At 46.9% G+C, this 22198-nt stretch overlaps 2 protein-coding genes across 33 annotated transcripts in view; one reads left to right on the forward strand and one right to left on the reverse strand.

Annotated features, from left to right (window-relative positions):
- The window catches only part of GRAMD1B (GRAM domain containing 1B), a 143648-nt gene extending 135822 nt beyond the window's left edge, over positions 1-7826 (forward strand). For all 25 annotated transcript variants that reach the window (XM_083808684.1, XM_083808656.1, XM_083808667.1 and 22 more), the window contains one exon: positions 172-7826. In XM_083808684.1, coding sequence (XP_083664810.1) covers positions 172-261 — 90 coding nt within the window. In that variant the 3' untranslated portion in view covers positions 262-7826. The remainder of the gene's footprint in view (positions 1-171) is intronic.
- An 11-nt stretch (positions 7827-7837) lies between these two features.
- Positions 7838-22198, reverse strand: part of SCN3B (sodium voltage-gated channel beta subunit 3) — a 47451-nt gene continuing 33090 nt past the window's right edge. For 6 of the 8 annotated variants that reach the window (XM_083808739.1, XM_083808738.1, XM_083808742.1 and 3 more), the window contains 6 exons: positions 21776-22148; positions 14431-14594; positions 12605-12830; positions 11421-11559; positions 10713-10809; positions 7838-10222 (listed from right to left, as the gene is read on the reverse strand). In XM_083808739.1, the coding sequence (XP_083664865.1) occupies positions 10746-10809; positions 11421-11559; positions 12605-12830; positions 14431-14529 (528 nt within the window). In that variant the 5' untranslated portion in view covers positions 14530-14594; positions 21776-22148 and the 3' untranslated portion in view covers positions 7838-10222; positions 10713-10745. Of the gene's footprint in view, positions 10303-10712; positions 10810-11420; positions 11560-12604; positions 12831-14430; positions 14595-16173; positions 16694-21775; positions 22149-22198 lie in introns of those variants that run through there. The other 2 variants (XM_083808736.1, XM_083808735.1) reach the window with 2 other exon arrangements.

The raw sequence follows: 22198 nt of genomic DNA on the forward strand, positions 1-22198 counted from the left end.
TCCCATTTTCTCAGTCCCCGCTGGTACTTCCCAGTCCCCAAAAGCAGGTATTATGGTATCAGTACTTTCCGTGGATGAAGGAGGCACCTGGAGGCACTGAGGGGGAAGGAAATCCCGAAGCTCTGTCACCTTCAGGGTAGCAGCACATTGGAGACGTTTCTTGTCTTGCAGATGAAGGATTCACTAATAAATCTCCAGAATGGCATCGGGTCCCGGGACTTCGGGTCAGATCCAGAAGAGAAACGGAAACGTTTCCACTAACAGGCAGGAATGCAGGAGGCCAGAGGACGGTGTGCAATATGTGTAAATAGGATATATAAATATATATATAAATATATATATATACAGAATATAAATATATATATTATATACAGATTTTAAGAGAAAAAAAAGCCTACGTATCGCGAGGAAGGACTGACCTCCAAACACTGGTTGAAATGGAGTGTCTCGGTGGTAGTGTGGGGTGTGCGTGTGTGTGCGTGTGGGAGGGCTGTGCTCTCCTGGCACTGAGGTGCGCTTAGGGATGCATCTGAGTGTGCTACCCTGGGCTTTTGCACCACTCTTCTGTAATACTCCTGGCTGTCTGTTCGTCTGTCTGTCTGTTTTGTTTTTGTTGTTTCAAAGGGAAGCATCAGAGCGAATGCCCCTCCCCTCCCTGCGCATGAAGGTCCCTGACTGACTCTGTGTATCTACACGTATAAAGGGAACACTGTCAACTTTCTTACCTTGCTGGCTTCAGGACAGAGAGGTTTTGGCAATCACCATCAATCCCTCACAAAACTGCTCTGCGTTTGGAGAGGAGGCCTCCAGAGGAATTGCTCTAGGTTTGTGGAGAGCAGGTCTCACTGGCAATCATCTTTATGTCTTTTGGAGCAGAAATGCAATTTGCTGTTGTGCTGGCCAGCCTGGTTCGGAGAGCAAAGCACAGAATGTAAATAAGCCTGAAAAGCTTTCTCCAAACACCTAGTTTGCCTCCTCCTGCTATTGATACTGCATTAATTGCCAAGGAGATGGTGGGAAGGGGGAGGATCTGCCCACATGGTGCTCGGATGGAGGAGAGCCACACTGCAGAAAGCACACTTCCATCTGTTTTGACAGTGTCCCCTTTATGTTTTCTGTGGTTCTCTGCTTTTTGTGTGCTTGGGCCCCTGCCATTAAGCCATCCCTGTGCTGAAGATCTACATCGGTGCTGATAAGGGCTGTCTGTGTGACTTCTCGCAACAGGGGGAGTGCCCCAACTTAAAAAACAAAATCAAAATGAGTATTTCTATGCGAGCCCTCCTTTCTGCCAAACCGCGTGCTAATAGCACAGTGTGGAGCGGGAAAGCTAAGGGAACTTAGCAGAACCGCTCCTGCCATCCTGCTCAGCAAATTTACCTCTTGCCCCTAGTCTGAGAGACCACTTTGCTCATACCTCTTAGCCCTCACCTTTACTTCTAATCCATGTGGGAAAATATTAGGTAGAAAAGAAAAAAATTCCTTTCCTGTAACAATGACAACAAAAGGACACCTTCACTTTGGATCCTTACCTGACTGCAAGCTAGAGCAGCAAGGCCTCCATCAGTCCCGTAGAGGTTAGGAAGGGTCACAGGGACCAAAAAAGAAGAGAAAAAAGGGACTAAAAAGGGACTGTTAGAGGGCGCAGGACAGACTGGGGGATGTCCACACTGTAAGGCATCTGACTGGTCTCTCTCCTAAGCTGCACAGCAATGCATCTGCTCTCTAAGCAAGTCAGGTGCATTAAAGACATTGTGTGTTTTTACTACTTCTGGGAGATAATTCCAGATTCCCTTTAGCAGCCAAATGAGAAAGAAGGGCAGAGAGGCTGTGATGTGCAGTGTACCAAAAGCCACTGTGAGTGGGTGGGATGCAGGGTGCTTGAGTGGGTGATTAATAAATGCTTTCTCATCTTACCTGGCTAGGTAGATTAGGTGATATGTGAGACCCTCAGTCTCCATCGTTGCTCAACACGAGGATTTTTCCACCTTCTAAATGGCAGGAAGGAGTCAGCCGCATATTCCCCATATGCAGATGATGGTGCGGTTCTAGCTCGTCCACTGTCTCTTGCTCTGGCACTGAAAGAGCAGGGGACATAAGGGTGAGTAACTAGTTTATGTATCTTTGTACCAGTACCAGAAACACTGATCCATACAGCTGGGGAAAAAAAACGAGTCTAAGGAAAATCCTTACAAGCTCCTGCAGCCCAACCAGGGAAAGGGACCATTGGTAGAAGTAACCCACTGATTTCTCCCAGCCTGCCTAAGATTTTTCATGACCAAATTCTAAACACATGTCCCAAGGATGAAGACTCACAGTTGAAGGAGTGCGGGTGAAGGCAGGTTACTGAATGCACATTTAAGGGTGTGAAAGGTACAACTGGCAAAAAACACGCCTTGGAAACTAGAGAATAACTTGTATTTATGTCTGTCTGTTTGATTTCATGCTGCTGACTACTGCATTGCTCCCTGGCTTTTTCCAGGGAGGCTGCTGAAATGGCTACTGTATGATGAATCTGAGCTGCTAGTAACCTGAAAGGGTGTTCTGCTGCTCTCATCTTGGGACCAAAGGGCCCCAGCTTTGTCCCCACTGTTGACTTGCCCCACTGGCTAAGAGTCCCATTTTCCCATTTGTTACTCCCACAGTTGCTAAGCACAGAAAAATGCCTTGCCGCCCATCTTCCCCTTTTTCAAAAATTCCAGAGAGAAGGAAAAAAGAGAAGGGAAGCCCTATGCTTGCCACCTTTCCTTGCCAGAAAATGAAAAGGCTGTATCTTGAGAGAGAAACCTGGAATGTGGGTCTTTGTAACCTGGCTGGCACTTCTGTCTGTAGAAGGACATAATCCAGCAAGGGACAGAACAATTCATGTGTCTGAGAGGGTAAAACAGTAGTCAGAGCAGGCTTCTTACCCATCTGGTGTTCTCTTGCTAGTTATGGAGGCAAGAAATCCCTTTGCTTATCTGTATGTCCTTCTTCCTCTGCAGCATTTTTGCAAATGGTGGTCACGCTGGGTTCTGGATGTTCCCACTGATATGGCTTCCTTGGGCTTGGCCTTAGAGACAGAATTGCACATGCTCAGTTAAATTAATGTGAGGCTACACACAGGCAGATATAAAAATATTAAGCACTAATATTCATTCTGCCTGCACATTACTCTAAACTGTGTCTAACATGTTTGACAGTTCTCACACACAGTTGCATTAAATTCCTCAATAAAGACCATAAGGGTGTCAATAAAGAACTTAAGAGTGGTGGTCACCAAGCACGCCCTTCAGAATGAGAAACGCTGCTGTTTGGGGTCTTAGGTTTCCTTTTCTCAAAATCCTAGTTATGTTGGATTCTTTTTTGTCACTTGGCAGCAAGTCTGGCTTGGAGGTGGGTAGTCTGGCAAGTCTGGCTTGGTGCAGCAATCCTTTATTGCCACTTATCAAAGTAGTAATGAAAGAGAAAAGTAAGGCCTTTTCCTTAAGGCAAAACCCACAGTGGCACAAAAGCAAGGGCTCATACAAAACCTCAGCATGTTTTCATTTAGATGCCATCTTCTAGAGAACTACGATAGGAATCACCTGCTACTGCAGCTGAATTCCAATCAACAGATTAATTAATTCCTTTTACAGCCACAGGCAATTTTGTTCCAGTTCATTAATGATTACATTTCCTAGGGAAGTTAGCACATGCTTTCTAGGAGCAAGGCTGAGCAACCTAAGTGATGTTGCAGGAGGTGGAGCTTCTGCCTTACCTAAGCAGTCACAGCCGGGTTGCAGCTTGGCTTTCATTGACAGGGTTTTGCTTCTTTACTTGCTTACCTATGACAGAAATCCCACACGAATGGTACTTTTATAGCACCTCGCAAACATTTCCCTGCCAGTTCCTCCAGCTGTCCCTTCTGACACTGGTAATCTGTCTGGCGACTGTAGCTGGGTTTTGATTTTCAGAACCTTAGCAAATACAAGAGATTTTCAAATAAGCATTTCCCCAGCCAAACATGATACCTGCAAAGTCATGCCAACAGATAGTAAGCCTAATTTGTGCCAAGAGGCTACCTATTGATTGGCAGTAGGGAGAAGACAGAAAGCCCTGACTTGCCTGTTTGTGTATGTCACCTGTTTCTGTGGGAGAGGAATATACTTGCTAATCCTAGCTTGATACCAGTTCAGTTCTAATAAACATATGCCTCCTAATGCTTACCTTGAAAGAGATGTTTGGGTTATGGCATCTGGGATGAGGTCAAAGTCAATTGGAGACCTGGATACCGCTACACAATCATGTATTCATTAAGTAGATGTCAAATGTATGTAGTGCAGTGTCTGTGCGTGACATCTACAAAAAACAAAGGTTATTTCAGGTGGCTTAATCAGAAACGTGCACAAACCAAGGGCATTGCTGGGGCTGCTCATTTCATCTTTGAAGAGATTGAGGTGCCTGCAATGGGAAGAATAGGTGCTTAGCTGTCAATGAATTGGACACTAAGGCTTTTTGGTTGTTCAACAACTAACAGATAATCCAAGACACACTTCAGCCACAATCTATAATCTATACTAACTGTTACTAACTTCTGCATATATCCTTTCTGACTTCTCTAAGTCCTTTGGGAGAGGAGAAAAAAAAGTCATGTAACTTTGATGTCCATAACATATCTCAATTATGCTGCTGACACAGAGTACACATTTCCACACAGCTTACACACTGCCATTCCTGTCTGGACCCCATTCCTGACCCCCATTTGTCTACTTTAAATCTAATAAAAAGAAACCTAAACCATATAATAAATATTTATTACAATACAACCCTGTACTGAAAGAGGCAAGGCTTCAAAGCCTGATGCTTTGCTGGTTTTAAAGCACCAGCACTAAAACACCTCAAAACCATCACCTGCATTGCTATAACCCCTCTCAGGAAGCCTGGTGTGCCGGGCTGTGCTCCTTTCACATCAGACAGCACCCTGCTCATTTTGGAAGCTCACCTGGGTGTAGATGGGGGATGGTCTTTAGCCTACTTGTCCCTAGGAGCACTAAATCATGTAGCCTACTTATGTATGCTTTTTCCTACCTCTATATGAGAAGGTGGAAAGTTTGTTTTTCAACTAGGCATTGGAGACACGTGGTCCAGGTACTTGAGATAAGAACTTTTGGCTGTGTTGTGCAGTGATTTCTATGCAGAGCTGTAGGCCTGCGATATGCCCAAGCAGAGTTAAAGACACACTTTCATGCTTCACAGTTTCAGTTCTGCATGTCAAAAATGCTAACCAGAAGGGAGTACATACATACAGGTTTTGGTGAATACAGTTTCTTTCTCACATGACTTTAATCCTTCTCCCTTTCCTGGTAGCTCTGCCTTCTCAAACCTGTATTGCCATCATCTTTCAATGATGCAGATGCACTTAAATGGAGGAGACAGAGAGGGCAGCCTGTGGCTTTCACACTGGCCAGCACTAGGACAGAGTGGTAGAGATAATCTCCAACCCTAAAGAGACCTGCACACAGAATGAGCTGCAAACTAGAGGTTAGTGGCAGAAATTCTGGGGGAGTGAATCACTCCTAGCTAGTTAGATGATTTTCTCCTTACTACTAGGAGTGGAAAAACTTTGGGCCCCTTCTTCCTCTGGGGTTCATTTACAGAAACACAGCATGAAGTTAGTGTGAGTTAGGGTGTAGGAAAGACCCATCTGTGAATGCTCATACAGTGTCTCTAGCCTATTGCAATGATCTGGGAAGAGGCTCTGTCTGAAATAGAAAAAATTTCATTTGTGGCAAACACATTGAGTCCTACTCTGCCATCAGTGTGATGCGACCTTGCTCCTGAAAGCACCTCTCCACAGAATGTCCATGCTTGCTTCCATGGGAGGTACGTACTGAACTAGCCATTTTCCAGCATATAACCAGGGCGGGACTCTATCTGTGTTTCTTTTTCCCAATCAGGATACAAGCAAACCACTTTCTAAGTTAGAGGTGGCAATTTCTGGTTCCACAGCATGCTAAAGGTGAAACAAACAAGGCATCAGCACTGGGTGCCTGCAGTACTGCTGGCTAGGGGAAGCAACGCCCTAACTCAAGGGAGGCACTCTGTGCTGTTTCTCAAGGCAGAATTGTGTTGCCAGAACTGTTTTTTCCAAATTATGTGTTCAACTCTGAAGAGCTCATTGCAGCAGGATCTCTGCTAGGCTTGCTGCCATTGAGAATCACAGAATATCGTGAGTTGGAAGGGACCCACAAGGATCACTGAGTCCAATTCCTGGCTCCACACAGGACCACCCAAACAGTGCAGTTGTGTAGACTCTGGCTCAGTCTTTTCAGTCTCAGCACTAGTTAAAACATCCAGCAGGGGCTTGCTTAAAAACAATACTCAAAACAGAGTCTCTTAAACCAAAGCGTCCGAGGTAAGTGGCTCGCAAAACGTTTGTGTCAGTGTAGTTTCTAAGATGTGACCATGCTGGCCTTCTGGCCTGTTCCCTCTGCCTGGCATGCTCTGAGCTCTATGCTTTGCAGTCTCCATAGCACGAGTCTCTTTGTGCCATAATACCTGTCTTTTTCTAGATGTGCACACTGGCCAAATAATCTCCTCACATCTTGATCAACTGCCGATTGAGATTATTCCTTGATCTAGCCAGACAGCATGGGCTTAACCCTTAGCATGGATACGTGGTGTGCCATGCCTCTTATCCCACACACATTTTGCAGTGCTTGCTATGGCTCTTCCCTCTCCCCATGTCCCTTTGCTGCCAGACAATCATTCCCTTTGTCATAGATGGACTGACCTGGTGCTGTCCCTGCTTGCCTTTCCTTGATGCAGTCCGTAACGCTCTTCAAGTGAATGTTTTTTTTTTGTGTGTGTTTTTTTTTTTCAGTAGGGAAAAGGACTTCCTTCTGCAGAAGGAATTATATTTGCACATGGCTCAGGGAGGTACCCTCTCTGGCCGTTTCTGTTACCTCACTCATTTAGGCCAATTCCATTGCTAACGTTAAATGGCCACTTTCCCCAACCGAAACTCCAAGAATAGTTAGGGAATAAAACAAATGTGCAGCTCAGGTTCTACAGCCACTTGGTCGTGTCGCAGTCTCGGCTCAAACTGCCCCAGCAGCACTAGGATTTGTGAGAGCAGCTGTTACGAAACAGCAACTTCATCCAGCAAAGAGGTGGAGCCTGTGCCACATGGGTGTAGTTCCAATCTCCGCAAGCCCACCTCCCTTGTAATAGCACTTAGCAGAGCAGATACGGAAGCACTAACCTGGCTCTTGGCCTGCTGAGGTCAGAGTGGAGGGAGGAGCAGCAGAACCGTTGCAGCGTACATCCTTAAGCACCCCGGACTGGCATCGTGTGGCTGCGGCACCTCTGGGACGTTATCATTCCCACGGCAGTTCATCTCTCATCACATGCTCCAGGGCTGGGTAAAGCTGCTAAAGACCCTGGAGCGTGTTCTCCTCATCTGAGGCCCTGGATCCTGCAACCCCAGATGCTGTCGTAATCGCAGATTAACGAGGATGGCCTCATGTCGGCAAGGAAAGGGAACGGGTCATGCAGTCACCTGCAGGTGCGTGCTTCCCTTTTGGATTTCACCACTGGAGCCTGGGAAGCAGAGGGCTGTTGGCCAAGGCTGGCGCAGCCTGTAGCACCACCGTGAACTTCAGGGTGGGGTGGGGGGACGAACCGTGATTTTGTTTTAGGAGTTGTATAACTGTCAAACTTTGCGCTGTGCGCAAAATGCGATAAAACGATAATGAAACTTACCTGCTAGAACCTAGGAACTGTAAAGGCTATGCAGCCGAAACTTAATGTAAGTAGCTAGTACAATGGAAGTATAAATTAAAAAAAAAAAAAATCTATCAGACAAACAGCATGACTCATGAGTGCTTTGTTCTTTTTATTGTCTTGCCTATTCTAAAATGTCTTCTGTCATTGCCAAATACACAGAGAGGGTCTTTTCAGATACCAACCAGGACCATCTCTCCCCGGGCACAGCCTGCCTTTAACACCGCCCTTGAAAAAAACTTTTTTTTTTCCTTTTTTTTTTTTTTTAAATCCACTATGGGAATCTTGAGCAGAATTTAGACACCATTTTCCCCTGCCTAGAACAACACAGGGCAATAGTCATATCTGTATGCAGGAGATTGAAAGATTTGTCCAAAAGGCATCTTAAGAAGATGCACTTAAGATACCTGAAGGTGCAGGACTAAAGGACGGCCCTTCTTTACCAACTGAGGTAGCTCTCAAGAAGTTTTCAATTTACTCCTTTTTTGACTTCACATTATAACATCAGAAGGTTATCATTACTTCACAAGGACTGGGAGGAACAGAGCTGAAGTGAGAGAGAGGTTTATGTAACCTTACCTAAAAAAATCACTCTGAGCATTATTGCCATGGTCAGCAATGGAAACTCTGTAGTTATTTTCTAGTCACTCATCTGTTGCTGCGGATCCAGAGTTAGGATTATGCCCAAAAGTGCCTTAAGGCCAGGCAAGTTGGCCTAGGGAAAACTAAGATATCCATCAAAACTGGAAGAGCAGCTATTTTTTTGGACATTATGTTTTAAGGAACCAGTGCCCAGACTACAAGCGTGCTTCATCTGGAAAATGTGCTCACGTCGCCAGACTCAGCTCTGGACTTGAGAAAGATCCTACAGTGAAGACTGGATCCTAGTAGTTTACTGAAGTTGACACTGCTCTAAAAAAGGCATTTTTGAATAACTGCCAGTTAGAAATCTGGCTTGGGCTTGACTGACAAATGGAACAATTTCTGTGATTTTTAGCAACACATAAACTGCAGCAGAACATAAGCAGGGGAAATTCCATATGTAGGAAGCATGCTTTTGATTCACAAGCATTTTGGAATATTTAAAAGCGGTCAGTGTAGCAAAATTTGTCAGCTCCTGCAAGCAGTACAGGCTCCATTGCAGCAGGGGTGTAACACCATCTACTATATGAAAAGAAAACATTCTCCCACTTTAAGTACAATTCTACCCCGGCCAATGTTTCTACCATTTGTTTCCTCATAGTCCTGGTTATTGAGCTCAAATATCTATGTTTGAGGCCAGAAAACTGATTTTATTCTGTTTAAACCACTAAAATTTAAAAGGTCAGTTTGCATACACTGAATTTACAGTGTAATTCCTGTGCAGTAGTGGGTCATTTACAATGAATATTGAGACTAATCATCACGTAATACATAATTACTACAAAACTAGGAAAAAGTAACCACTTTCCATATTCCTCTAGGTGGTGCTGCACGATAGCATGAGAAGACCATCACAGTTACAAGTACTATCATTTTACAAAGCTGTCGGTCCTTTTACTGTGAGGACTACGCAGCCTATTTACTTGGCATGCTTGTTTGCCGCCAGCTGTCATCCTTTCAGGGTTTTCCCCAGAAACAGGTTAAAGGCATACCTTGTCTGACTGGCTTGCCTGTTGTTGCTGAACACGGCTCCACAGGTTATTCCTACCACTGTGTCTCTGCATGCTTGAGGAGTAAACCTGCTACACAAGGGAAATGGAAGGAACTAAGAATTTTGACACGTGCTAAGTGGAACGGAGGGTACGGGGGATTCTTGTATCATACAGCCTCCCGAATTAGGAGTACTTCAGGATTTATGTTCTCAGCTCCCTCCTTCAGAAGCAAGTGTGAACATGGCACAGGGACTCATTCTTCCTACTACACATTTTTCATCAATTCCAATGCGTTTATAGTCTTCATACCTCATACTCTACATCTGCACTGGTAGCCCAAAGTCCAGAGCAACTTACCGAGCAATAACTCAAATAATTGAACTCCTTCTGTTTATCACCTATAATAAATGCTGGGGCTGTAACAAATGGTGGAACATCACCCTAAACGACCTCGTTCCCAGTCCTGCAGGTCAGAACAACATGATACATACAACCTTTACCTCTGCAATGGAGAACTAGCATATTTTGCAAATAAAAGTGGTGGTGACAGCAGCTAAGGAATGACACTAACATTTACAAAGCCATTAACGTGATGAGGGGACTGAAACTGGGGAAGGAGCCGTGCTGCCCACACCCCTGTGCCCTTTGCTCAGCATGCTTCAAAAGGAGAGTCCATTAACAAATGGGCTGGCAGCTCAGAATGGAGTCATGAGGCCAAAGTCAAGGCTGTACAGAGTCCAAGGCAAATGGAAGAGAATTTACACTTCCCCGTATTTCCTCCCGACGGCGTAGAGCTCCCCCTCAAACCTGGCTGGCATGACATGGTCCTTCTGTCTTCAGAGCCCCTGCAAGCGAGAGAATTCCCTTGGAGTGCAAGTCATTTGAAGGTACTGAAGTGAGGATCGTGATACATTTAGCGTGATACCTGACGGGACACGAACAAGTCTTTAGAAGACCTAGATGACAGACTTTTGCACACAAAGTCCTTCCTAGGAGACGTATCCTTTGGAGACAGTGCCATTTATTCCTCCTGTTCCCCATCTGCAGGGGACAGTGACTGTCCCCGACTCCACAGGAACGCACAAAGGAGGAATAATGAAATCATGGTCTAAATATGTGCCTTGGTTTGGGGTTTAAAATAATTAGTATACCCACCATCCAAAGATACCTGAATTGCTTTTAAGGTCACTGGAGAAGCTCCAGAGAAGGGGCAAAGCCAGACTCCAGGAATCTCCTCTCTGCCATTTCTCCAGCCCCACACACACCTAACCAACTGTAGTAAGGGTGAGGGGTTGACAGGCACAAGCAGCAATTCACTGCTCCCTCATCACCTACCCTGGTGCCGTTTGTTCCACTGGATCCTCTCTGCTATTCCTCCACAGGCACGGCACAGTTTTCCTTGTTTTCTGATGGAATCGCAAGGTAGTCTGTTCTGTAGTTGGAAGGAAAGAGGAAAGCTTAACTTCAAGTGCACATTTCAGGCCCATTCACCCTTTCAGAGATACTGAACGACTGTAAGTATCCCTAAGGTAACAAATTCCACCTGTAGAAGATGCTCACAGTAGGATATTCTCCTCGGCATAGTCAGGAGCAGACAGTGAGCCTTCCCGACTGTTAAATCCTATACATACAGCTTTCCTAGAGATGGGAATGGGCCAGTGTAAAAATTGGAACATCTCTGGTGTGTCAGCTGCCAGAATTGCCATTCTCTTCCTCTGCTTTTTCACAGTAGCACAGGCTGCAGACTTGTGAGTCAGATCTCTGAGGGCAGGCCTTCCAGGAGAGCATCTCCACACGGTTCATGCTGGGCCACTTTGGAATACTGCCCACCTTGGCCACCCTCCCTTCCCTGTACATCATCCCTCACCTTGCTACTGCACTGTCTCTTTTGGTACTCCAGAACACTGCACTTATTCCAGACATAGCAAACATCAGCTAGAAACGTGCAAGAGCAAGGTTTGGTCTTCTTGCAGCTTGACCTGGACTGAGACATCTGAAGGACCCTTGCAGAACCACTCACATCTGAAGGGATGTCACACTTACGCATTTTCCTGGGCAGCCTCCTCTGCCTTAGAGACTTTTCTGTAGCAATAGACCATTTCTATCAGTAGCCACAAGGTGAGGAAGACCAGCAGAATGTACATCATAATTTCAGAGATGACTGAGGTGAAGTCTTCTCCAGCTGTTGAGAAAATGAAATCATCTCTGATCATTTACATGCAGCTGTCAGAGCACAGCAGCTCCATTCAAACTTTCCACCCTCCTGTCATCCTTCCTAACCCACCTTGCCACAGACCCAAGTGCCACTACACTGTCATGGGTCAAAAGACAGGGAGCAGGCAAGGCTGCCAGCAGAATATGTATGCCGGCAGTGATTCCACTGCGTTTCCACAGGCATCAAGCATGCACAGGCTTGCACGTGTCTTGCATTCTCTGCATCCTACACATTCCTACAGATTGCTCACCATGTGCCTGTCTCACCTTCACATTCTGCTTCCTTTGTACATCTTACTCGCTGCTGTTACTTGACTGTGCTGTGCCGGCAGTGATTTGAGAGAGATCAAAACAGAGATGCTTGTGGAGAAGAAGGAAAGGGTAGACACAACAAGAAAAGATGAGGGCTAAAAACTCTTGTCCCTCGCTGTAGAGGACAGCAGGATTCCTACTGGTTTCTAACAAGCCAGGATCTCAGCACAGACGTGAGCAAAACCAAAAGGAGTGGTAAGACAGGAGCAATGCAAAGGGAAGGAGGGGCTGGGAGAGGGAAGAAGCAACAGACTGCTGTCAAAATGGAGAATGAGTTGTTCAAAGAGGGAGGGGGCGGAAGTGAGGAAGGAGAAGCTGTGGGTATCCTGGCAAAGGCCGTGCTGTAGCATCCCAGAGCCGCCAGGGGAGAAGTGAGGGTTCTCTGAGCAGAGAAACTGGAAACCTCTGCTTGCACTTTGTGCCTGCCCAGCTGTTCCCAGACATTGCCTCAGCTTTCCATCCTTATACCTTCCCACACTCACACAAGCACTCTGTGCCCAAGGCAAGGCTGCAGTCAGGAAAAAAAATAAAGCTGGGCTTTCCTCTGGAACCCTGTATAGTACTTGCTGTTGGCAAAGAAAGACACAGCTACCTGGGAGCTCAGTCACCCCTCTCCTGCCATGCAATACAAAATTATGTCCCTGTTAGACAATGCCCATGGCACGTTAGGACACAACACACTGTCTGCCAGTCCTCCGTACCCTCCTCCACCACGGTGAGGTGGATCTGTCTGGAGCTTGTGAAGAGAGGCCGGTGAATCTCAAACTCAAACTCCCGGGTGATATTACAGGTGTAGATACCCGAGTCGTTCAAGGTCACGTTTAACACAGTGATGGACACATCCTGCATGTCTTTACTCCCATTCCACTGTAACCGACCACTGAAGCGGCTTGGAAATTCTTCATTTGTATTCCTGTACTTGTAGATCTGTGAGGAAACATGAAGGGATACTCAGATTAATCACCGACTCATATCTCGGACAACACCACAGAATATGCAAAAAATGGTTGAAACTCTGTTCTTCCCTAGGTACACCTGTGTATGGTCTGGGATATGACTTCCTTGGGAACAACATGTATTCAGATTCTATCATCCTTTACCTCAAAATCTTAAACTACTTTGCAAAAGAGAGAAAACTGAATTATCCCCATTGTGGAAGTAGAAAAACTGAGGCACAGAACAGCAGAGAGACATAGGGACAATGACACAAAAGATCAGCAATGGAACTAAAATTAGGATCCCGTAGTCTTAATGACCAGCCTGTCAGTCACTGGATCATCTTCAGAAGGTACCACAGAAAATAAATACTGCAAAGACAAACAGTAATCTTCAGTAAGCCCTGGGATACTCAGCTGAAATCGAAGTGTTGCAGAAGAAATAGAGCAGTGTGAAAATAATATGTCAGAAGAACAGATCTTAGGTGGCTTTCACAGGCCTAATCTTTGGCAAGTTTCTGGCTGACCACAGTTCACAACATTACACTGCCTGCCCCAGCTCACCCTCATTACCTTTCTTTGGGTTGCCACCAGCACATACATCGCCTGGGTCACTGAAAGCGAATGCCTGCCTCACTCCCTAGTGTGGCTCCTTTTGTTCTCAGACAGTTAGAGACTATTTGCTATCTTGTCTGTCTCTGATTAATCACAATAAAATGCAGGTACTTATGTAATTATTCACACTTAGATAAAATAGCTAGAAAGAAATGTGTGCACTCAAACCTTGTTCTCAGATTTACCATTCTTTCTTGATTTCCAGTTGCCTCTTGTGTAAGATTCTCATTTTAATTCACCCTGAAAACTTAATTCTACCCTTTCCTGACAGGGATCCAAAACAACAGAGATCATGCCACAGACAGCACACTACTGCTTTCTCTGTAGCAAAAAAAAAGAATTAAATTATGTTCTACAGATTTAGCAGAGCCTGATTTAACCTCCAAAGAACAGCTTCAGGGTTAAGAAGTTGCCTAGGAAATAAGACTTGGCCAAGGCAGCCAGGACTCACTCCATACTTTTATTTCCCTTCTCAATTCCCTCATATATTGGACAACACATATTAAAGGAAAAGAACTAGAAATTCTCATTCATGTACGCTTATGTACAGCCCCAAATGTTTGGGCTCACCAACAGATTCCAGCTTTTCCTGACACAGGTACCTGCTGCGTGCAAGTGTGGATAACAGCTAAACAAGGAAAAAACACTTTAGATACTGCCCAAAAGCAGTGCTATGGAACCTCTGGGTGAAAATGCTATACAAACGGTGCAGACCTGCAGTTTGGAGCTGAATTTAGCTCCAAGCTTGTCTCTCCTCCATGTCATTGAAGCAGCCTGCTAGGCATTTCTACAGACTTTGAATGAAAACAAGGCATAAACCTTTTGTTTGTATTTAGGTCTCTCTTCTTCATCAAGGACCCTGTGGCAAGACAAACTCACTCTCCTAGCACCTTTTGGCTTCTCCTACATGCCTTCGCTGGCCCATGTTACACAAGATGACCTAGGAAAGCAAGGGCTCAGCTACCAAACATACATACGGGTTCATCTTTTCCACCCTCCGGCCTGTAGAACCATTCCACCATCGTGCTGGCTGTCACCTCTTCCCTTTTCATGCAGGAGATGCAGAGAAGCTTCATGTGTTTTCCTTGGACAGCCTCTGTCTCTGATGGAACTTCAACACATACTGCAGAACAAAAACCAGCTAGGAGGAGAAGTGAGAAGAAATGTAAGAGAGAAAAAGAGATGTATCAGTTATCCACATCTCAGCACTTATGACCCCATCATCCCCCAATGAAAAACCTTTTGATTCATTACTAGCACCCTCTGACAACAAATAAGTCTCAAATGTCAAATTTTACCAAGCTTCCTTCTCGGAGACATAAATAATTCATAATAATTAACAGAGGGTGATCACTTCATGCAGATTCACCTCTCCAGCATCTGCCTCGCCACAACTTTAATTTTCCCCCTAGTAATTAATGCTGCTTTAGAGGCACCGTTCATTCTCTCTCGCACATGCTGAGCATGCTCCTGTTTCAGCAGCAATTACAGTGTCTGGTATGAGAGAAAGCCCAGGATTCAAGCATGGAGGAACAGCTCGCTCTTCTTTGTGCTAATTTAAAAGGTCTGGATGTTTTAATCTGGCAATGTGTTCAAAACAAAGGGGTAGGATTCCTGTTTCGCTTCCTGTTTCTAGGTTTCATAAGCAGTCCAAGGAACCAAGGGGCTTGGACTCGAGTACATTTGGCAGCTGGGGGAGTTATTGATTTTATATGCATTCTTGTTCAAAATGTTTCCAATCAGATTTGTGCTAACACTGGCAACTATAAAATACTGCTCTCCCAACCAAGACAAAAATCACAATCTGTGAAGCCGAATACTTGATGTGAAAACGAATGCTTCAGAACAGCATCTCAGACTAAATCCCTGCTGACATTTGTCCCCTGGGCTAAACAATGCTGGGTTACGTCTGTCCAAACCTGTCTCCAAAGCCTAGAGTGTAGCTGACCGAAGATGCTGATTTTGCTAGCTGCTCCCTTCCTCCCCAGCCTCTGAGATCCCATTAACCCCCACATCTTGAGCACTGAATTATCCCGGGACCTATCCTGGGGAACAGTAGGATTCCAGTTCTCCCATACTACCAGCTCCGTGGGTAGCAACAGCTTTCTGGGAGAAAGGAAGAAAAAAAATACTGGATCATGTTTTATTCCAGTTCCATTAAATATGTACACCCACATTCACGTACACACACGTACCCAGAGCTGTAGGTATACGTGCATATTACATTTAGCTGTATTTGCAAAACCAGCAAACCTTTGCTGGATTTCAGAGGAAAAACTGAAACTGCAATAAAAGCTCCACATTTCCTCTAGTTTACACACACTGCATGGACAACTAGCACTGAACACGCACCGCATATTGGTTTGCACAACCTCTCTAAGGAAACTACACGTTAAATTACATTGCAAAATTGAGAACAACAGCAAACAGGAAACAGTAAGGAACTTGCATGCATGTAAAAGCACACGTTTTCTGTGGTAAATCCACTTAGCAAGAATACATTTTCCTTGTTCACATTAACTCCGTTACTTTCCTAGTAACTCTCTAAACGTTATTTCCTTCTCTCGTAAACAAAACTAAAATCCGCTCCGAAGGCTGGGCTCCACGGCAGCCTCCAAGAAGCCCTGCTAGGAGAAGCGGCGCTTGAAAGCAGCATCCTCCAGGAAAGAAGCAGAGGATTTGGAGGAGAACCTGAAGACGACGAGGAACGGAGCACCTACCCCAGAGCACCAGCACGGCCGAGGACACCCACACCAGCCGTGGCAGCGCGGCCATTGTCGGGAGCGAGGAGCAGATCTCCCAGCCTGGGCAGCGGCTCTGGCGGAAAACGCTCCGGCTCCTCTCGCCGCCTCGTCCCCGGTGCAACAGGATGCCCCCGGCGTGCCCGGAGGAGAGAGCCGAGGGCGGGTGGATGCCGCCGAGCGCTCCCGGATCTTCGGGCGCCGCTTTCCCCGCGGGGCGGGACCCGCGGCCCGGCGGCAGCACCACGGACAGGGCCGGGGCAGCAGCCAGCAGCAGGTGGCCGCGGGACGGGGCTGGCGGCGCTTCGCCCTCCGGCCTCCCCCGGCCGCCTCCCCCCTCGCTCGGCAAAGGCTGCGCCGAGCCCTGCCTAGCCCGGGCGGGGGGCCCGGCTCCCGGCAAGCATGCGCGGGCCCTCCCCTCCCCTCCCTTCCTCCCGGCCCCGGCCCCAACGCGGGGAGCAGCCGGGCTCCTCCCGGCCCCGGGGGGCTCGGCTGCGCCCCCCCCTGCAGCGCCTCGTGGAGTCAGGGGAGCGGGCGGCGCTCCGGCATCCCCCTGCCCCGGCTGCGCGGACGTGGGGCTCGGTTAGAGCCGGAGGGAGGATGTTAGCGATGTTGGCATCACTTATCCGGCCTCCGAAATAAATCCGGATTGAGGGAGGGGGAGAGTTCTCCGTGCGAGGTCACACAAAGGCCTCCGCCTCTAATGAGGTTAATATTAACATTTGTATAGCTCTGAAGGTCGCAGTTGGAAATACTGGGAAATCCTCTCTCCTCATGTTCCAGTCTGATTCCCAGGGGGTCGCTGCCAGCAGCGGGCTGGGCTTTCTCTTCTTGGACTGGAGCCACCGCGCCCAGAAGGGCTTCTCCAACTTTGAAGGTCACAGTGGACTGAGAGGGAGAAATGAAGTGCTTGTTAAATGTGCTCCCTCTTTTTAAAGCGTCTGCTCTGATGGCAGCTCAATAAACAGCACAGTCTATTGAATTAAACCTAACCCATCCCATCAGACGACATGTGAGCAACTTCGGTGCCAAAACCCAGAAGCAAGTGTTGGACACGGGCAGCGTGCAGACGGTCAGACTCACCCGAACTGAAAAAACTGCAGGCAGCAGAGAGCATCAGCCCCGAGCCCGTCAGCTGGACGTTCACTCTCAGTAGGGCACAACATTGCTGAGGTCCAGACCTGCCTGGTGCTGGGGGCTTGGTGCTGAGGGCACATGCGTACAATCTGGTCCCTGTGCTGTGTAAGCAAAGCAGGCACAGAACAAAGACAGCGAATGCTTTTCCTAGACATCATCATGAGATGATGATGACGCTCATGTCAGTACACTCCATTACTATCTGCCAATAACCGTGTGCTGAGCAACTGCCTCCTCAGCACCCGCTACCCCCTCCAGCGGTTCCGTTGCACGCTGCATTTCTGCGATGGCAGAATTACATGAGGCATGCCAGGGTCCAAGCAGCACCCGCATCTCCCAGGCAGCATCAGGCACCGAACCACAAATGCACAGGAAGAGAACATCAGGTGTAGGTGCACGAGGAGCCATGCAACAAGTCCAGGTAATTCCCAGCTAAGGACATCTTTTCAGCTCCTTGCTCTGCTCCATTTTTACCCCCTGGACACGTTGTACTCTGCCTGGTTTCAACCCACGGCTGGTTGGAAGCTGAAACCTTTGCAGCCCTGAAGTATTAGAGCAGCAACTGACCAAAGCCATGATGGTTCCTGTACGCTGGCGGTCAAGTTTCACTCACTGCCCCCTCTGCTCCTAGGCTGCTTGGGTTTCTGTGCACTCCCAAACTCATCACAGCTAAGACCCATTCACTGTATCTCCAGGAGCCAGGTGTGACTGGGGAGACTGACAAGCCACTGCCCTGCAGATGCCAGCAACGCATCTGCAGATGCCAGCAACACACTTCCGATTTCCCCCTTAAAAGCCAGCCCTGACGAATATCCAAATCCTAACATTTCACTTTTCTCTACAGAAAGACAAAATAGCAACTGTGATACCCAGAGCTGATGGAAGGACACAGCCTACTACAGTCAGTCAGTTGTTTTCTCCCATCGCCCGTGCTGTGTTCACAGCTCAACAAAAGGAAGGGCAGACAAAGCCACGGGATTTGCTCCTAACTTTTCTGGAACAATCCAGCCTGTGCGTGGTGGATGAGTGCGGATGGAGGGTTTTTTTATAGACCCAGGAACTACTGAACAATGTCCACGGCCATCTCATTTGACAACCACCTGTTTCATGAAGTGGGGTGGAAATCACATCTGTTCTCAGGAAGCCAGGTGCACTGCCAGAAAGCACAGGACACGGATCAGCAGAGTTGTACTGCGTGTGCTACGGCTGCTCTAATTACATCTATCACGGAGAATCCTGCCAGGGACAATAGGGGCTGGAACTATAGGCTTATGAGGAAGCTGCAGCTCTGTCATTTGGTCAGCAGCCACTAATTGACCCTTCATCATTTCTTCTCCTTTCTTAGCACAACCCTGCTCTCAGGTGCCTCAGTGCTCCTCCAGCAAGAAACAGAAGCCTTTCCTCCTCTAACCCCAGGCACTCCAGAACACATCTGTCAACCAATTTAAATTACAGTAACAAACAAATATCCTTAATGAGTTTGTCCCTCAGAATCATTCACGTACAGACCTCAAGCACTGCGCACTACCCATCCTGGTGAGACTGGAGCTCTAATTACTATTTAAGGAGACAAACTGTACCCAGAGATGAAAATTGGTGAAACTGGGCTTGGATTTAGGTGGATTGTAACACCAAAAGTCATAGGCTAGAGAAGTACATGGAGATCACACCCTCTCTCACCTGGCTCTGAACTTTATTCCTTCACCTAGAGTATGCTTCATGTACTACAGACAAAACCAAAGGTGATTTAAAATAAATACCTGTAGTCAGTCCAGTTTATTGAACTGCCAGAACTTGTTCCCTGGACTTTTTTTCAGCTATACTGCACGTTTTGAGAATGAAAGGATAAGATACTTTCACTCTTACTGCAATGTGGGCTTAGCTGGGAACCATTCCAACATCTCCATGTGCCTGTCTTGAGCAGACAAGAAACACTGCCCAGACCTCATCAGAAAAACCTGCAAATACACGGGATGTCGTACTGGAAGCCTCTTTGAATTCTCCATGCTGTGAAAGGGGTGGAGAGCACGTATCCTCCACAACCCACCCAAGCCAAGGATGCACAGCCGCTCCTTCCTGCCCTGACACTTCCAGAGAGCAGGCTGGGGACAGGCGTGACCCGCAGGGTGCAGGGTCCTCGGCACCAGAAGGCCCTCAGCCATTTTGCTGCTGCAGGGGAAACGCTGAAGGGGACTGAATGGTGAGGGAGAAATCTCTCTGCAAGAAGCAGCCCAACTTACCGTGCAGGAGTTGCTATGGCAACCCACCCAGTTAATGCTTCACAGGCAAAAAAAAAAAAAAAGGCAGAAAAAAAAAAGGCTGGCACTTTTGCACAGGCACAACAAGATGAGGAGATAAAAATAAATTCAGCACCCCTGCCCCCACTAATCCCTCACTCTTATGGTCTCCGAGCCAGGCTACAGGAGTGGGAACACAAAACCTGTATCTCTGGTCTCCGTGTGACAGCCATCGCGGCAGCTTCCTCTGCCATCGCAGTCACATCAGCTCCCTTCAGCGCAAATCTCCTCTTCGCTGTGCAGCTACACATCAGCAAAGCTTGTTCCCTGCACAGCCTCTCCTGTCTGGCAGGAGCCAACACAGACCCACCCCGGCATCACTTGCTCCTAGTCAGTCGTCCCAGCCTCTGTGCAGTAAGCCAACAGCAGCAGTGCAAGCTCCCGATGCACAACAAGTGCTGGAGGAAGGAGCACAAAAAGCAAGGGATCACCCTTCACGCTTGCTCACTGCTGCTCCCCGAGAGCAGCCTCGAGCTGGTACCAAACTAGAAATGGTTTGCAGCAAAGTCACACAGGATAATGCTGATAAGACTGATTTAAAAATGCTGAATTACATGAAGGCATCCTTCCCAAGCACTGAAAAAACACTCTACAGAAATCCACTGTAAGGGCAGACTTCTCTAGTTGCCTTTACAGGACAATTTCAATTCTCTCTTTATCCCATGCAAGATTTTAAACGTATTCGCCATGTACGTACTGACATCTGGCCCCAGTTACTGTAAGCAGCAGACAGCGATACTCCTCATACACCTTTCCATCTGCAGACCTACATTTCCAGGCGATGCAGAGCTCCCAGTGCAGTTTCAGGTGCGCCCAGCCCCAGCTGTGTGCTCCTCCCAGACACCCACCCCATACACAAGGGAGGTCCCTGTCGGTGCTCTCACAACGCAGGTACCCAGAGTAACTGTGCAGCCTGACCTGCTCTCCGTTATAAACACCTGCCTGCATTTGCTTTCCAGCCTTTTTTTCTGATCTATTTCCCCATTAATGTAGCAGATTCGGGTTCCCAACACACATACCCCTACGATTCCTGACAGCTATGCTCCATACTGAACAACCACTCCATTTTCTGTCCCATACACTCTGCAAAACATCTTTCCAATGTATAGGATTGTGAATGTTCTTGATTTACTACTACTCGCAGAGCTTTATGTAGGTCTGTTCGTGCCTGCAGAAGAGACCAGCTGATTTCCAAGGCCTCTGGATGGGCAATACTCTGGCCCTTTAACACCAACTGCTCTCCCTTCTCTTTTCAGTTAAGACACACAAGACCCGATCCCTTTGCCATCCTTACCTCCCAGAGAAAACACAGGCTGTTCAACACGCCTCTATTTATTGTTGGCTCTGAGAATTATTTTCCTTTCAGGACAAAGAATGAGGAGGACAGGATACAGAGAGTCCTTCTATCTGTGAACAAGAACCAACTGCTCTGGCAAGCCGGCTGCCTGAGCTGTTTGTGACCTCGTAATGCTTTCCAGAGTGGTGCTCCCTGTCAGAGAAATGCTTTCTCAAACATACAACAGCATTGCATAAGCCAAAGCCTGCGCATGCACAGAGGACTGGCAGGGTCTGGGGACTTGGATCCCTTTAAGCAGCAGGTGCACTCTGAAGGCTGGGCTGAAAATTGTCCTCTCTGTCTGAGAAATTGGCACTGAGAGACATTCCTGCACATTGCTAACTCTGTGGTCAGCAACTAAATAAACATTTTTTCAGACCTTTAGTGCAAGCCATATTTGGAGGTGTGTTACGGTATACATCCTGGAAATTCTAAGCCCTGGTGTTGCTCCAGGTACTTTTGAGATATTGTTTTCTGAGACTCAATGCCAATAAAATCAAGTAGTGCATATGCACATAAGCAAGCCTTTGTGTGCTGTAACTGAACTGCTGTTTTACCAATCTGGAATCTAATGAGGTGGCACTTTCACAAATACGCTTTTAGGCCTCTCCTCAGCCCATTCACTTCAGCAGCAGCTGAAAATCCATTAGCGTCAGATTGCCACACACATTCATTCACATTTGCTCATTTAATTTCTAAACTTTTACTGCTAGTAAAATACACCAAAGCATCAATTATTGTAGCACCGTGCAATGACTGTATTTCTGAAAAAAAAAAAAAAAATCTTGTTCAGCAAGTGTTAGCACCTTACCTTTGCTGAATTGAAGGGCTGGCTGCTGCGGTTTTCCTTAAATGGTGAGCAAGGCTGAAGCTCGTCACAGCCATTAATAAACGAGGGGAATGCAGCTTTAAGTTCATTTTCAAGTCTCCTAGAAGACACCTCTGGGCTACCTCTCAAGTGTGGTTTGTTTACACAGAAGTCCAGGGAATACAAAGGATTCCAAGAGACTTTTTTTTTTTTTCTTGTACAGCAGACATTTGGTTGGATATACTTACTATCTTGCAGTCACATGTCCATTGTGAAAGAAACTTTCTTGGTTTTTGGTCATGTTGTGTATATATACCTTCTATCTGTAGGTTTCCACCTTCCCCTTCCTAGTAACACAACTGTCATCATAGTTCATCTAAAAGAACAATACACATAATACATTAGACATCACACACAAAAAAAGGA

Source organism: Anser anser, assembly GCF_964211835.1.
Source record: "Anser anser genome assembly, chromosome: 22".
Classification (NCBI taxonomy): Eukaryota; Metazoa; Chordata; class Aves; order Anseriformes; family Anatidae; genus Anser; species Anser anser.